At 42.0% G+C, this 17,776-nt stretch overlaps 2 protein-coding genes across 2 annotated transcripts in view; both read right to left on the reverse strand.

Moving 5' to 3' along the window:
* tnrc18 (trinucleotide repeat containing 18) overlaps positions 1 to 17,776 on the reverse strand; it is a 72,831-nt gene that overhangs the window by 41,922 nt on the left and 13,133 nt on the right. The window contains exon 3 of the mRNA XM_061231023.1: positions 7,933 to 8,094. Coding sequence (XP_061087007.1) covers positions 7,933 to 8,094 — 162 coding nt within the window. The remainder of the gene's footprint in view (positions 1 to 7,932; positions 8,095 to 17,776) is intronic.
* bud31 (BUD31 homolog) overlaps positions 7,535 to 17,776 on the reverse strand; it is a 119,411-nt gene continuing 109,169 nt past the window's right edge. The window contains exon 5 of the mRNA XM_061231030.1: positions 7,535 to 7,549. The gene's annotated coding sequence lies outside the window, so the exon portion shown is untranslated. The remainder of the gene's footprint in view (positions 7,550 to 17,776) is intronic.

Consider the following 17,776-nt stretch of genomic DNA (forward strand, 5'->3'; position numbering starts at 1 on the left):
CATTACATAAATCACGTCATTTCCATTTGTTGCAATTGGCATTGTTGATTTGTAGTATTGAGCGCACTGCTGTTGTGGTAAACACGACTGAGCACATAAGCGTGTGACATAGTACGATATATAGTGCATGGCTCCTGTCCTCCTTAGCATTTTACTATAATGCTTCAATCACATTTATCAACTCAAAAACGGCTTTATATGTGTGGGTCTCCCTAGCAGCAACAAATTCTTTCAAAGTGCACAAGAATACAAAAAATATCCAAGCATAAATCTTAAGGACATGTCTACCACGAACACAAAACATGACAATTTCAATTGATATGGCAGAAAGAGAGGGTAAGGCCTGGTGGGGCCTTGGCAATTCAAAAGAGGGAAGGCCAATATTGCTTCCCACAAATGAAACTGTCTGCGCAGGGTCATGAGATAAGAGACAGCTCTACAAAGTGTTAGCAGGAAGGTCCTAGGCAGGCGAAAGGCTAGAGGTCAGAGCATCTTAATGAGTGTCACCGAAGGTCAGCGGGATAATTTACCAAAACAAAGAAGAAGAAAAGAAAACTATGACCACAAAGTGAGCACACATTCAGATGATTTGTAATGCATTGCCGCAGTCAGAAGCATTACAAAAAAAACAGTCCTTTTCTGTTCCGAGAATGTCCAGGACAAATTATTCAAAGAGGGCTATGCATATACCCCATCTAAAACCATGAAAAAAGGCATGGTGCTTTAAAAGGAACCAAATGGATAAGTGCTTTAACACTTTGAGTCCCAGGACAGCCATTTACACAGCCCTGCAAAATGGTCTTTATAGCACACATTGGCTACTATAACTTATGCAGCCTGGTCCAATATTTGTTTCCATCTCCCAATTTTGTTCTCATTAAGTTATACAATAAAATACAAGGGGCAATTTCTGCTTATTGGTTTTATGAAACAAAATGGATTCAGGAGACAGAATCTCCTCTGAAAACATCACCTCAATAACAATTATTTTAGAAAACAAAAAACACTTCATAGCCTGTGGAGGTCTTTGCTTGGTCTGCGGACGGACACAGATGTAGCATTAGAATTTCTGGACAGCTTGCCTTCAATTGCTCTCCAAAGAAATCCTTATGTTGTGCGGTATGGACACATGAAACGTGGCACTATTGACTGCACTATGACATTTGATTCCATGGAAGTCTCCATAACGGTTAGCAATCCCTCAGGACTCATCTCTCAGGAACAAGAGAAGGGCCCACAATATTCACCACACCCAGAGGTATTTATTTGGTCAGGAAGTCATTCAGCAGCTTCAACTATAAAGTTTTTTTCAGGGGACTGGAAGGAACAGATGCGGAGGTGTAAAAGTCTGAGGCCACACATAGATGTCAAATGCTTGGAGGACACATTTAATCAAAAAAATAAAAATAATACAAATAAAATTTCCTTCTGAGCTAGAATTATAAAAGAGCTCAATAACAGTATCAGACCTTGGCACTCAGCCGCGACACTGCATTTTCAGATTCTCAATAGGTATTAGGTAGTATCCCAAAAATATTATAACCACTTTAGACAGGAAAATATCATAGCAATGAATTTAAACCATGTACCGTTTATATAATTAATGGAACATTTACAAGCTGGAGGAACAGCATATTAATAAGAACTTTAATAACTTTTATGCCTACATAAGACAATAGACACCTCTTTACAACCTTACAAAAGTTAGCAGGTAAATGTGAAAAACAGCTAGTCAACTGCAATCAATCACTACTTGTATTCCAATAGTTACTTTTCTTCTGCAAAACACATATTCAAAAACTGTCTACCAAACTACAATTCAGTTACACCCTTGCACATACACAGCAATGATAACCCCTCTAAAGACAATCTGAAACCGCACAATAAATGCTGACAAAATACCTTGTTTCAATTTGCATGAAGGTACTGATCTGGCTGAGAATACCTATTATTTTGCTAGTCCCCTTAATAAGCGTTTATGTTAGCTTAATTAAGTTTGCCGTTATTTCATGCACACCTTGTTTCCAATTACTTCCAATGAAAGGCACTGCAGAACACCAAAATATGTTTGGCTGTGGATACTGGTTATTAGTTGTTGGTCTGACAGGATGTATGTAGGTATGTATATATTGACAGCAGCATAACAGTTTCTTCACATTGTCCCGGAGATCCATCGTCTACAATGTACTTGAAACACAGAAAGCCAAACAAATACATATGGAGATGATAGCAAACATAAATATTACTTTACTGAAAATATTCTGACAAATCTCAATTTATAAACTTGACTGACAAACACACAAAAACATTGCATCAAATTTTGATAGCACGCACAAATGACATCCGACACAGATTATCAGCACAACCATTTCGTCTTTGCTGGCAGTTGGGTCTTTTACGTTACTTTTAAGTGAACGCTGTTGCAACATTAAACAGAAGCTTACATAATTCAAACTACATGTACAAATGTGTATTTCACACTGCACTGTAGTCATGGATCCGTGGAGATGGAAACCTGTCTTCACAGGGAGCTCGGAGAGGAATATTTGTATGCAGGCAGAAGCTGCTTCCTAAATGAGAAGAACATCTCATCACAGCTAATCTCAGTTTCTCTTATGCAATAAAGTAAATGTCAACTTCAGCCATTTCTGGAGGATAATTACTTTTAGCTGCCCATTGACCTCTCCAGCCCTTTGAGATAGCCTCTATGAGCAGAAATGTTGAGGCCCATTCACCACACCTGATAAAGACCATCGCAAGACTATGATGGGGTGGAAAAAGAAGAGGGGGAAAAAAAAGAAAGAATATAATCCACCAAACAGATTAAGGGTTTAAGCCAGTGTGACTGTGAATTGTGCAGATATACAGGGCCTGCCTCTCAGTGCATACAAGAATGATTTAACCTACCAATTCTCCAGGGAGCCATTACCGAGGACAGGATAAGGTTACAGTAAAGTGATGCAGATAGTATAGAAATTTGTGCTTTGAAAAGGGTAATTTCACAGTTAACTTTTCAGAGTGGAACTATCGGAATGGGGCAATTAACATTCAAAGAGCAGGACGTTTGGAATATATTTTACGTAACATCACTGACTGCACTGGAAACGACAGGGAGCCGTGACTAATGTATGGAACCTCCCCTGTGACCCCCTCCACCAACGTGACTTCACCGTCTCCTTTTCCGAGCTCGGGGGCTTCAGAACTTTGACACGGGCAGAGGGGAATTCTTTGCCGTCTTTGTTGGGAAAGGTCACACGTGGGGGGGGGGGGGCTGGGGAGAACCCTGGCGAGGGGGGGGCAGGGCAGGGGGCTTGACATGTCACAGATCATTAGCTCTTGCCCTCACCGTGCCTTGTCAAATAATCATGGGAGGGAAGATGGCGCAACCCCCCAGAGATTGGCAGAGACCCATCTCATCTCACTTCCTTCACCATTCCAGTCTAAACACAGGACCCGGGGAGGCAGCGCCCAGCTGGCAGACCGCAGAAAAGGAACGCCTCGCATCAATCAACTCCCCTCGACTGGAGAAATACAGGATTCATTAAAGGCTCGCACTTCTATTTTTACCGTCATTTCTACAGTTACACCGAGGCGAATGAAGGCCGTCCTGTATTTTTACCCCTCCCCGCTTTTAACAACGCCCCCCGGCTGCATGCCTTGCGACCTATCAACAAAGCCTTTAAAACGTTGGGCTGAACTTTCCCCCCTGATTGGAAACACATGTGTAACAAGAGCAGTTGGCAGAGAAGCGTGCAGAAGTGTGGACGGTAACGTGCAAATCCACATCAATCACACGCCCAGGGGTGTGCAGGCAGCGGGAACATACGCCACTCACTGCCAAACTGCCAGGGCCAAAGGTGAGTGTCACAGGCCATTAATAGATCTGAATAAAGGACTTCCAACCCACCAATAGCTGCTTTTCACTCTATTCAGCGACTCTATACAAGTAACGATATAGGAAATGTGAACTCTCGTGGCAGAGTGGGGAGTCCTTTATATTCAAACAGAAATCTTTCTTGACTGATAGGCCCGGAAGAAAAGAAAAACTGACGAGGGCTTGTAGAGGAAAAAAACTCTTCATTAACAAGCACACAGAACATCGTTATTTCAAACCCAACTATTCCTGGAGGGTTACAGTTCCACAAAATCAAGAAAAACAGTGTTCTGACATTCACTCAAATCATTTGCAACTCATTGGAATGTAGGATTAACTCTAAAACAAAGGAATACTTGAATAACATCAGCACCCTATATTTTTCCCAACAACAAGACATCGGATGTTGATGTAGCTCTTTAAACTATGGATTCAATAGGTTTACACTCCTGTTAAAAATAGCAAGACCGCACACTGCGTTTTTCCCATTATATACATTTACTATCACCTTTTTTTATCAGAATCAGGTGCGTCCTTGAGAACAAACATACGTGTTCAAATATTATCACAGGCAACAGAGATTGAGTACAGCTCAATGGCAGGGATTCATTACGGCTCCGTACTGGTACAGCTGAAAAACAGCTTTGAAAACTATGACAGAGAAATCTGTCAGGAATTCACCTCCAATCACTCACTTGCACTGCAACAAAGGCCCTGTGTACACCAGCCCCCACCCCCCTCGAGCCAATATGATGAATAATACATTCATGTTGAGTTTGGCGCAAGAATATCATTTGGTTTTACACTCAAGCAATTTTGAGGTCTCTAATTGATACCGTACTGAACAAATTGCCTATATTCCTGTTTTTTTTTCTTCCTCTTTCTTTCCCCCTAAAAGACAGAGAATTTGGAGGCATGAAAGAGGCTGTTTGCAGCTAGAGCCGCACCCTGAGAGAGCTGCGGCCCTTGCAGTTGTCATCGCTGCCCCCACATCCCCCCCGGATCATCCGTCAGTGGGAGCGCAAGCCTCTTTACAAGTTGACGCCAAGAGACGTGCCGCTCTATAATTACAGCATTGCTGAGTTATACGGCAGGGAGGCAGCCAGCCATACGTAGGCCCCAGGAGCTATTAGCCCAATTGCTGTCGCTGACCACTGACTTTCACAACAGCCAAATGTGAAGGTTGGCCATAAAACCAATATGGATGTGCTACCATATTACTTAGCCATGAAAGCGTAGACTGCCAAGGCTGTGCCTCCTCCAGTGGGTTTCGCCTTCACGCAGGCAAGCGTGACTGGCCGATATGTTTTCCGGGAGAAACTATCAGATGCCCTTTTCCCACAAACTTTGAAGGAGATTAAACATGTGTTGCCCCTCTGTTCTGTGGCCCCAGTAATACAGCTGGCTATTGTTTACATAGGAAAACGTCTGAACTACAGAAGCCTGCTACTTTGTGATATGTACGCAAAGGTAGCACTGTTTTTTATTAATGCTATATTTATTGTACTGCATTTACCTCTGCATCAGCCCTATGCATCAACTTAAACAGAAAGTCAATATTATCTAATTACACAATCAAGATGAGCAAGTAATATACATTATTCAGCTGTATACATATGCTTGTGCAATACAGTAGTGGAATGCACACCACAGCAGTCATAAGCCACATTACAGCCGTACACTCTTCATTATTCCACCATAAAAATTCTAACCTCTCCATGTAATTGTTTAGGAATTAAGTACCATGGTAAAACAGCGGTTAAGCACCATGTTCTACTTACTAGACCTCTTTTTTTACCACCTAAAGGTTGGGATTCATAAAATGTCTAGTGACAAATATGTACTCCAAACTCATATGAATGGGGGAGGGGGAGAAAAAAGAAAAAGAAAAAAAACCGGAGAAACCAAAATAACATGCTTTTTTTTTAAAGATTTTTTTTATTCGATTTTTTTAGAATTAGTAACTTGCTACCAATTGTTGTTAGACAAGACAGCAAAAATGGCTAATTCCCTTCCAAATGCATCTTTACAGTGAAAACATTATTAAAAAAAAAAAAAAAAAAACGAACAACTGTGCCATCTACCCAAACACGTTGTCAACTGTTGACTGAGAAAATACAATAACCCACTACTTAAAATACACCAAGCCCTTTTCCCCATGAAAGTATAGAGATTAAACAAGTTTTCCAGCTCCAAAATCTATTCATAATATACAGTGATGTGAAAAAGTGTTTGCCCCCTTCCTGATTTCTTAATCAAAACCTACATGGCCCTGTGTGAAAAAGTGATTGTCCCCCCCCCCCCCCCCCCCCTGTTAAAACAACTTAACTGTGGTTTATCAAACCTGAGTTCAATTTCTCTAGCCACACCCAGGCCTGATTACTGCCACACCTGTTCTCAATCAAGAAATCACTTAAATAGGACCTGCCTGACAAAGTGAAGTAGACCAAATGATCCTCAAAAGCTAGACATCATGCCGAGATCTAAAGAAATTCAGGAACAAATGAGAAAGAAAGTAATTGAGCTCTATCAGTCTGGAAAAGGTTATAAAGCCATTTCTAAAGCTTTGGGACTCCAGCGAACCACAGTGAGAGCCATTATCCACAAATGTCGAAAACATGGAACAGTGGTGAACCTTCCCAGGAGTGGCCGACCGACCAAAATTACCCCAAGAGCGAGGGACGACTCATCCAAGAGGTCACAAAAGACCCCACAACAACATCCAAAGAACTGCAGGCCTCACTTGCCTCAGTTAAGGTCAGTGTTCATGACTCCACCATAAGAAAGAGACTGGGCAAAAATGGCCTGCATGGCAGAGTTCCAAGATGAAAACACTGCTGAGCAAAAAGAACATTAAGGCTTGTCTCAATTTTGCCAGAAAACATCTTGATGATCCCCAAGACTTTTGGGAAAATACTCTGTGGTCTGACGAGACAAAAGTTGAACTTTTTGGAAGGTGTGTGTCCCATTACATCTGGCGTAAAAGTAACACCGCATTTCAGAAAAAGAACATCATACCAACAGTAAAATATGGTGGTGGTAGTGTGATGGTCTGGGGCTGTTTTGCTGCTTCAGGACCTGGAAGACTTGCTGTGATAAATGGAACCATGAATTCTGCTGTCTACCAAAAAATCCTGAAGGAGAATGTCCGGCCATCTGTTCGTGACCTCACGCTGAAACGAACTTGGGTTCTGCAGCAGGACAATGATCCGAAACACACCAGCAAGTCCACCTCTGAATGGCGGAAGAAAAACAAAATGAAGACTTTGGAGTGCCCTAGTCAAAGTCCTGACCTGAATCCTATTGAGGTGCTGTGGCATGACCTAAAAAAGGCGGTTCATGCTCGAAAACCCTCCAATGTGGCTGAATTACAACAATTCTGCAAAGATGAGTGGGCCAAAATTCCTCCACAGCGCTGTAAGAGACTCATTGCAAGTTATCGCAAATGCTTGATTGCAGTTGTTGCTGCTAAGGGTGGCCCAACCAGTTATTAGGTTTAGGGGGCAATCACTTTTTTACACAGGGCCATGTAGGTTTGGATTTGTTTTCTCCCTTAATAATAAAAACCTTCATTTAAAAACTGCATTTTGTGTTTACTTGTGTTGTCTTTGACTAATATTTAAATTGGTTTGATCTGAAACATTTAAGTGTGACAAACATGCAAAAAAAAAAAAAAAAAAAAAAAAATCAGGAAGGGGGCAAACACTTTTTCACACCACTGTATATATTTTTTAAAACTGAATACATTTTCCCCCCGGATCCTTAATCTAATTCCTATTTATTCAAATCTTTGTCGGGAAACACCAATCCCCTTTTAATGACAAAAAGCTGGTATTAATTTCACCGCTCAAATCCAAACCAGGCTCACGCCTCACAAGCCACCACATCCTTCCTTTGTCTTGGCCGAATATTCTGCAAACAATAAACCTGACCGTTAAAATTCAACGTGTTCGAGCCAGCTTGCATCTGGGAGTGCTCGACTTTGTTTTGGACGGACATCTCGCCGGAGCTCGAAGCGCGGGGAGTGTGGAAGGAGATAAGGAGGTGCAGGACATTACCCTCGTGCGGATGGGATGCCCACAGCTGCGCCATCTGCAGGTTGGAGGGGGTGGGGGCTCTGAAGGAGGGGTCGGAGGTCAGGGGGGCTGGGCTGCTGTGAGGGGTGGCGGAGCTCACATAGCCGCTGAGAAACGGACTGGAGGCCCCTGGGAAGGCATCGCCTGCAGAAGACAGGAAGGGAAACCAATGACATTTACACAACCCTCGCACAAACAGGAGGGCTAACACTCACGCGTAAAGTGGACGTTTCTTTTCGAGAAAAAAAAACGATTACAATAAAATGCTTACTAGACGCACCAAAACTATTTGTTTTATGACTTCACCCACAACATCTGACCAGTTCAATGACACCCCCCCCTATTTTCTTCCAAGTAGAACATTTACTGAAAGGGCAAAAAGGCAGCGCATTCACATAGTCAGCACTGGTGCTTGTAAACAAATGTCATGAATCATTATTTCTCAGCCTAAACATTGTTAACCATTGTTAAAACAGCCACCAGATGTGCAGAGTTCAAGAGCAGAAATGTCTATAAACAACAGTCCTTGCACATACCAGCCTTGACATCCACAGGGAGAAAGAACGGAAGGCATGGCATGGAATTCCTCTCTATGGTTTCCAGATTGCCCTTGTAAAAGCAGCAGCAGTGCTATGCTACAGACATGGCCCACCATTGGGACATACTAGAATGACATTGGACTGGGAGGCAACTCTTTGGATGAACATTTCCTGGTTCCCCAGGCACATAGCCATGCACACATATTTCACCCGCAGAACAACCTGTGCATGAACTCTGCGAGGGACAACTAAATACTTTAAACAAAAAAACAAACATTATTTACTGTACTTTACTGGCATTGAGCAAACCCTCTTATCCACAGCAATTTACAATGCAAACACGAGTGTCACAATCCATCAGGCAGGCTGACCCCTTTGACCATTCCCAACATCCTGTGTACATGAGTACTTTCCCAGATAAATGCATTTCTCCCCATACAATCTGGCCTGCTGTCATGCCTCTAACTCCTGCAAATGGGGGAAAGCAGTCCTAATTATTTAGCTTTTCGCACTTCTCAGCCATATTTCCTGAGTGTTTGCAGCCGCTGTCTTAATCAATAGAGCCGTCTTTGCATATGCAAACACGGAATTAGCACAACAACAGGAGGAGCAACAACAAGGCATCTACAGAGCACTGGGCCTTTGTGTAGGAGGTTAACATATAGTTAAACCTAGCGGGGTGTGCCCATGTGAGGAACAACGGAGGGAGAGTCATTAAGGCTGAAGTTATGGATGGTGAACATTTAAGAATACTGGTCGCATCTAAGCATTGACACAAGAGCAGCTTCTGTCAGGGGCTAAAAGTGTAGCATAAGGCCAACATGTAAAAAAAAAAAAAAAAAAGTAACATTATGTAATATACTGAAAACAACTGCCTGGGGCCAGAAAGAGAAGATGCATACATCACAGTGAGATGCGAGGTGCACAATCACTGCATTGTTCACAGCACTGTATTTCGTCACCATTTTCTGTAGATTATAGGAACTGGCCCCCATACACACACTCACTTGCTGGAGCAGATGACCTAAGGCATTACACAAAGGGGGCTGGAACTCTCAGGCCTCATGTTTATGTGAGGCTAGAAATAACACCTTCAATGCAGGTACAAACGCCAATGTTTACACAAACAGGCCGACTCTGCTTAGGGCTGCCATTCCAGGACAGCCCTGTCCCACCTGCCCAGGGCACACCTCATTGGCATTTAGCAGATGCTCTTACGCACAGTGAATTACACAAGTTTTCCCAAACACACCACTCTCAAGCCCCTCTTCTCTGTGGAAAAACAAGAGCATGCATCGGTCCTAAGACCATGCTACATTGAGAAGCCGAGCCTTTCTTGTGTCACTGGGACGTGACCGTTTAATAATAGGCCCTTTAGGCCCGGTTAATGTAATAGTGTAGGTTGAATTGAACCAAGCAGTTGTTAAGCATACGTAAGCCAATGGGAATGTGAGGACATTTGGGGAAGAAATAATGAGTATTGGGTGGGGGTGGGGGGTATCCATTCACACTTCCACAATGACATGTTACACGTTCACTGCACCATATCCTTAGCCGAAAAAAGCACAAAGCCCTGAAAGATGAGAAAGAGGAATTGGCAGCTCTGACTGTGAAAACCCATTCTTACGCAATCAAACAGAAAAGTTATTTTAGCAGAATGGCAAGGCCCAATACTTGCTAAGAGAGAGAACAATGTGTTGAAATTAGCAGTATTTAAATGTGTCAATGTCTAACAGTCATTTTTATAAGCCATAGGTAGATATATATCTTCTTGAAAAATTATTGGTTTTCAAACATGTAGTTTCCCTGGCTTCATGAAAATTGTCCATGTACTTACTACGCTACTTTAACCAACTTCAGCATATTTCTTTACTAAAGTAAGTCAACTGACCTGATGCTCAGGTAACATCAGTGTTCCATAGTGATATTTTACACCTAAACCCTCAATCAGAAGTCTTCCGACTCAACCACAAAGAAGACACTGACATACAGCACGTCTGATGGCCCATTTCTATGTGACAAATGGTGGTGAGCAGTGTGCGCTAAGAAAAGCAGCAGATGGGTCATCTCATAGAAAACAAATAAGTTTCAACAGAAATGTGGCACAATTTATGAATAGAAACATCCTTGAATCCCCTGAACTGAAACTCTCAATAAATGTTCTCCTTAAAGGTACAATAGGTAAGATTTTTGTGTTAAAACATTGTTACACGACCATGGTGAATCCTTTCCTAACATTGACAAAGGCACACTGGCATGATGACTCAACCTCTGCCTGTGTTTATAGTCCTTAAATTCGGGTTTCAAAATATACAGTTCATGGCCCGACACTCTGTACCAAAAAATTGTATAACTGTACAATAATTCAAGCTCATTGGTTGAAAATTGGTTCTAATTGCCACAGCCAATGGCTTTTCAACATCAGCGCGTTTACAGAGAAGGGGAAGGGATCAACAGTGTTGTGGTTTGAATGTGTTTGTTGCTGCTATTCCTCTCTTGACCGTTAGCAGTCCAAAATTACCTATTGTACCCACAAATATCCAAATATCGCATTAGCAAATGGCCATGTAACTAGCTAACCGTTATAAATGCAAAGCCATAGAAAATTAGCAACTCTTAAGGAAATATGAATGTTTTCTGGCTTGCTAATTTAGCACGCACAGATTTCTCTGAAGCCAACATGTAAACTGTGGAGTTCAGCAGGTCAGGTACAGTTCGGTGCTGAACGTGCTCTTTCTCGAGGTTCCTTCCCACTCTGGTCACAGGTCACAATCACAGACAAACTGGATGGCAAGAAAGTAAAGAATTTCCTAATTGTTAACACCGCTCAGCTCAATGGCAATCCAGAGGCCCAGAATTGAGCTTTCCGAACACCCCCGTAATTAAACACAGACCACTACAGAACACACTTCAGCAAGAGCAGTTGTAAATTGGGGGGGGGGGGGGGGGCTGCAAATTAGAATTCAAGGCCTTCAACAAACCAAAGAAAAATGAGGCCATTAAAACACTCAAGGACCCTGTCTGCACCTATCCCACAAAAGCTCCCCTTCTGCACACCTAAATATAAAGATCCTCTTACATTTTCCTCTGAAAAAGACTGTATGTAATCTTTATTTAAGCACACATAACACAGTCCAGTTTCACTCAAAGCCATTAGCTATGCACATTTTGTGAGAATAAAAAGACTCTGGATAATACATAACAAGAGCCATTTACACATGCTCAGAAAGGGGTAGAATAAGGACCAAAAAAAACTGTTATGTGGAAAGTAGGCCTAAAATAAAAAGTGCACTGTGGCTTCAATTAAATTTGGCTACTAGACAAGGCTAGCTTGAGATGTTTTTCAAAGATGAGCTGCGTAAACTGGAAAATATGAAAAAGGGAAATAATTAAATCTGTAATTACATAATTAGACCAAATGCCTATGAAAACACATATGCTAAGAGAGAAATAAATAAGTCAATTTACAGGTTGCGGTAGACATCATCTATAGATTATGAATGCCACATGGTTAATGAGATTTCCATTGCATGAAGGACATCACAGGTATCAACAATTTAGAACTCCCCCAAGTTCCTCTTTAAAAACAAAAGACAATATTAAATGAGGCAGACATTTGCTGCAGCCCGGTAGGTGTCTGTTCATGTGAGATGTCCATTTTGGAGTTTTTATTTGCTTACTTAGGTAGTTGTCTTAACTGCACTACTGTGCTGTTGTGGCTGTTTATGTTTTTATCACCTCAAGATTACAACTTGCTGAAGGAGGACTCCTTCCATGTCCACATGACAATGGCAGGAAAGGACTGTGGGTAGGATGCTTGTTTGTGTAAGTAAGGTTGTGCAAAAAAAGAGAAAAAATCAACACCAGATGTTCCTGGAGTATAACCAGCACGGATGACCAGCAAATCTGCTTTTTGAAATAGGACACCGTTTCAGAGAATGAGGAAATTGCAGTAGTAACTATAGCTTAGTATTTATCAAAACATTTCCCTTGAGCATCCATTATGTTAGATTAGAACTGTGTGTCAATTCATTTAAAGGAAAAAAAAAAATCTCACAAGGTGTTAAGTTTATATTTAAAAGTAGTAATACTACAAAAAGGCCATTTGACATAGGAGGACAACACCTTTACTACAATGGGAGGTGTATACAATGGCCAAGCTGCTTGTTCTGACAAGTTGACGAGGATGTGCCTAAGAAGGCAGAATTCCTGCAAACTGCCAGCAGCACAGGGCTCAAAGCACGGAGGCACGAAGCTCACAAATCCTGTTTGTCCTTCAGTCATTTCCACAGGTGGAAGTAGCACAGTAATTGCAGAGTAAAGTACTGCATGTGGGTGTGACCTCTGCTTCAGAGATGTGCATCTACACACATCATTTACTTTTCAGCTCTGGGCCTTCTGCACTCTCACCCCGCCAAACATCTCCCCACGGCTGAAAACCAAATTCGACCAAAACCACCCTCACTGTGCAGTGGGACTGAGGAAGTTGGGACCAAAAGTAACAAAAAAATAAAATAAATAAAAGTTCTATGTAGATATTTCTGAGACATGCTGTAAAGATTTGAAAAGCTAAGGTTGATTCATCATCTTCAGTATATGACCACAAAGTGGCCAGGCCACCCTCTGTATTAGAATTATATTCAAATTTTGCTCTCAGGAGAAATGCACACATGCCTTGTCCACAAAAAAAAATGTGCCAGAAGGGGTGAAAGCGCAGGCAGAAAGGAGAAATGTGTTCACACATCTCTTCCTCACTCACTTTTCATCAACTCAGCCTTTTCTTAGCAAGGGCTTCATTGTTTTATTCTTGGATTTCATATTTTTAGCTCCACCCGACAGCTAGTTTGTTGCATAGGAAACAAAGGTGAGTGGGAGAAAGCGTGGGGGGAGTAAAAGGAGGGAAGAGAGAATGAGAGAGAGAGAGAGAGAGAGAGAGGGAGCGCTCACTTAAAAGGTCAAACACATCTGCGGACATCAGCATAAACCCCTCCTGCGAAGGCACAATGCCTCGGTGTACATTAAACAAGTAACATTTGTTACATGCCTTCGCCTTTCCAAATCCCGGCTGATGTATTTATGTTGGGCTGCTGTTTTACGGGCCGCCAAGCTCGGTTTAAATAATGCGACTGACCCACAGAGTGCAGAGGGGGCAGCACTGCAATTTTCTGAACTGGATTGCAATTACGTGACCAAGCCTAATGATGTGCGGCACAGGGCTCCGGAGAGAGCGCCCCCCACACACACACACACACACACACACACACACACACACACACACAGCACAAGGGGAAAGGAGGGGGAAGAGGGGGAGCGGAGCTGACTAGATTTATATGGCACAACAGTTTCATTATTAATGAATTCATTTCTATCGTGTAGACAAACATTTCTAGCACGAGCGGCAGGGCACGGAGCAAGGCCTACGCTGCCACTGCCACAGACACTCATGAAGCGCGTTTATGCTCGAGCTCAACTGCTCTTGTCACCACTATCACAGGCCAGCAGCAACGCACTCCACATCTGGGCCGTTTCTGTAGCCTCAGAGTCGGCAGGCTGAAGACGCTCTTCACCGCCGGATAATAAATAGCTTTACATGCAGCACCACACTGGTGCTGAAGGACACTTTAACATTAACGTTTTAATACCAAACAAATTTCCATCCACATGTCCGGATCAGGTGACTCACGGTTAAACACGGCCTACACCGTGTTTACTTAAAATGAAGTTTCATGGAAGCTTAGCAAAAACATGAATTATTCATGAGCACTTATGTCAAACCCAGAAGTTCAATCCAGACACCGAATGAAACTGCATAGGCGTAAACAACATTTCCTTCATTGGTTTCGGCAACGTGAGAACAGAATCAATGAATTCACATGACCACCAGTCACCAGGCAATATTGGGCCAATAGTATGATTCTTACAGGTTTACCTTCTTTCTTTCCAACGGCCATTTAAATATGCATTTCATCCAACATGCAATCATTTTTTTTCCTACTCATGTATTTTTCATGTGACTGATTGTGGCTAAATTTTGCTCCAGCATATAGTTAAGGAATTTCCATATGCATAAGCAGCATTATGAATATGGATTGTGAACCTGCAGTAATTTACATTTCAAGGCCAGGGCAATTGAGAAATGTTTTGTCTCCTGTCATATGGTTCTCCTTTTCTAAAGGGGAAACAATATGAAGCTGCTGGCCTCAAAACAGGACCTGCCCCTTTGATAAGGTGCAAGCGGAAGACGAGCGAAACAATAATGTCACGATGTGCTTTTCTTTCACAGGTCTGCCAAAGTGTGAGCACTGGCAGGAGCTCATAACGCCGAGCGGCTGAAATGTGCACACAATGAGCACATTCACTCTAATCCCAGTCTTTACGCATTCTGGAGCGGCTGGGGAAACCGTCCCCGCTTTTCCAATCTTAGGCAACATTGAGCAACTGCAAGGCTCTGCACAGCTCAGTGTAAGTTTCTAACAATACCGGCTAGCAGAGCGGATTCACCATTGTTTACTGTGGAGGACTGTAGTTGGTACCGTTTCGCACACAGACACGTTCCCGGTCAGGCACACCGATTTGTCCAGTAACATTTCAGGTAGTTGTGTGTCATGTCCTTGGCCAAGTCTTCCATTATTTATATACAGACGTTTACATCAGAGAGGGCAGTGAGAGACTCAAAGTGGCAGATGTTTACTAAATCTACTCCCTGGTTTCAACAGTCCCCTCCACAAAAAAAGGAAAAACAGACAAGGCTATATATTCATTGGTGGACAACCACATTTCTTCAGAGATGAAAAGTCCCTGAGAAGTGGCAAAGCGAAGAACACACGGCATTTTATAAGACGTGAAACAGAACTAGGCACATTTTCCAAAACTGTTCTTTACCGCCTAGTTCCAGATTTTGCACCCAGAACTGGCCCTTTAACACTACAGAGAACCTCACAATGCATGATTAGAAATTGATTAATCCTCACAGGGATTTCTCTCCATGATGTGCTTCTTCAAATTAATTTAATTGCAGCCCTCACAGCATAATTTTACATAAAACCATTATTTTCATAGGATGAGGTCAGTATGGAAGAAACACTGCAAAGGGTAAGCGGTAATTAGTAAAGACATCAGTAAATGGCTGTATGCTCAAGCAGACACAAACGCAAACCAACTAACTTGGAAAAAAAAAACATGGCATGATCATTATCTCCATCGGAACATGCAAATTACCACTAAAATTTGGGGAAATTAAGATGTTTCCCCTCCATCACTGAAATGGTTCCTGGTACAAAGTGTCTAGTGCAATGGAAAATGTAAAACAATGACAAACAAGAAAAATGGATTGAATAAAAAAACATGAGCTTTGTTTTTGGTTATTTAAACTCAAATGTGAATCACACTGCAATATTTCATCCAGTTTTTGAAGAAATTAAATGGAAACTAAAGCAAGCATGGAACCAAGGCTCCAACATTTGTTTCCATTGCAAATGTTATTTTCAGGTGTTTTAGAAGGCAGAATTTATCCAAACCTCCAATCTGTATGTACAAAACAAATAAAACTCATTCTCCCCCCATATCTCCCCATCTCTTACCCCACGCAATGAAAGCAGCCACATTTGGTTCCTCACTTGGCTTGGAGAGCCCTGAGTGTTTGTTGACAGGATTGTCTCACACCTTCCCTGTGCTGGCTGAAGAGGAACAATGGTGTGTGTGTGTATGTGTGTGTTGGGGGAGGGAGGGTGCAAGTTGCAGGACACAAATGACCTGTATCCAGATGAAGAGATTAACTGTTACTGTAATCCAATTCCTCTAATAAACAAACGGGGGCTGTTCTGTGAGAACATACAACCCAGGGATGTGTTTGGATGAGCAGGACAAACATTATAAATCTGCCTACTCTATGTATGCTGGGAAAATCCAACTAAACACTCCCACTAGGATTAATGTTCAGACATTTACAGTAGAAAATATAATTTAAAGTAATTTCCATATATTAAAATATAATTGCAAAGTAAATAATTATTTCCCCCTAAAAATAACCCAAGATTCCCTTCAAACCTAAAAATATACATTTGCACACTATGTGGTTTACAGGTGTGACTTCTCTTACACTGACATATACTAAAATCATGAAATGGATTCCCATGACGAAAAAACTAAATACACCCAGTCATTTCTAACCCCACTCCACCAGGGTTATGGGAGAGTGCCCAAATTCTCTGGAGCCCACCAACATTTTACAGAAAAATGATTACCATAGCCAGTACAAAAATTAAGACAAAATCAAATAGCATTATGAAAACGCAGACCCAATTTCTCTGGTTATAGAGAAACTGCCAGGTGAAATTAAGCAGCCGCTTGGTTCAGGTTCTTAGAGCCATGGAGCTATACAACGGAGAAACTTGATCTCATCTGCTTTCAAATCACTTATCACCAAATTACAATTTAATAAGCCTCTCCTACTGCCACTTCTACAGCAGATGTTAAATGGAGGATTTTTCCAATGTTGGTGCTTTTTCAATCTCCTCACAATTTCCAATGCATTGAGCATGATTCTGTCATATGACACAAACATAAAAAAATCACATATAACTGACAGAATAAAAACAACAATTGAAACTCATTCACCAGACAGAACGCTCCATTTCAGTGATGGGCATCTTTAACACTGAAAGAGCAAGGACATATAAATCTTTTGTTTTAGTTGTGACTGTTTAATATCCCAGAGTGTAGTTACAAAAAAAACCAATTACTCAAATCTTAACCAAAGTAACAAGTATTATCGAACTGCAGATTTTATTCCCCCTCTCCGTTATTGCTGTTTGTGAGGGCTAAAAAGGACCACTGCAGTAAACATAACTACGTAATTAAAAGTACATTAAATCAGACTGCTCTTCCACTGACATTGTGTTTGGACATATAATACATTTGCATGCATGGTGAGTGACTGGCTCACCATTTCATCCATCACAAAAAAAAGAACAAAAAACCAGCAAGCAGTCCAGAGGATGGTAAGAATGTGATTTGTGTGACGCTTTATGTATATTCAGGAGAGAAGTCAAAGACAATTTGGGTATGTATACAGCCCGCCCTCCTGCTAGCTTTGGATGCTCCATCAAAGCGGGGCCTGTGCTGTGTACCAGCGCTTCGTGGCTCACAGATACAATGGGGGCTCTCCGAGACATCTGCCTCTTTGCATCCCTCTTTTATCCGCGTCTTCGCACCCAGTCAGGGCGGATCACGGTGACAGACAGCTCTCACGCTCTGCAGCCTGTCCGGCCAGCAGGGCGGGCCCGGGG

The sequence above is a fragment of the Conger conger genome, chromosome 2, assembly GCF_963514075.1.
Source record: "Conger conger chromosome 2, fConCon1.1, whole genome shotgun sequence".
Lineage (NCBI taxonomy): Eukaryota > Metazoa > Chordata > Actinopteri > Anguilliformes > Congridae > Conger > Conger conger.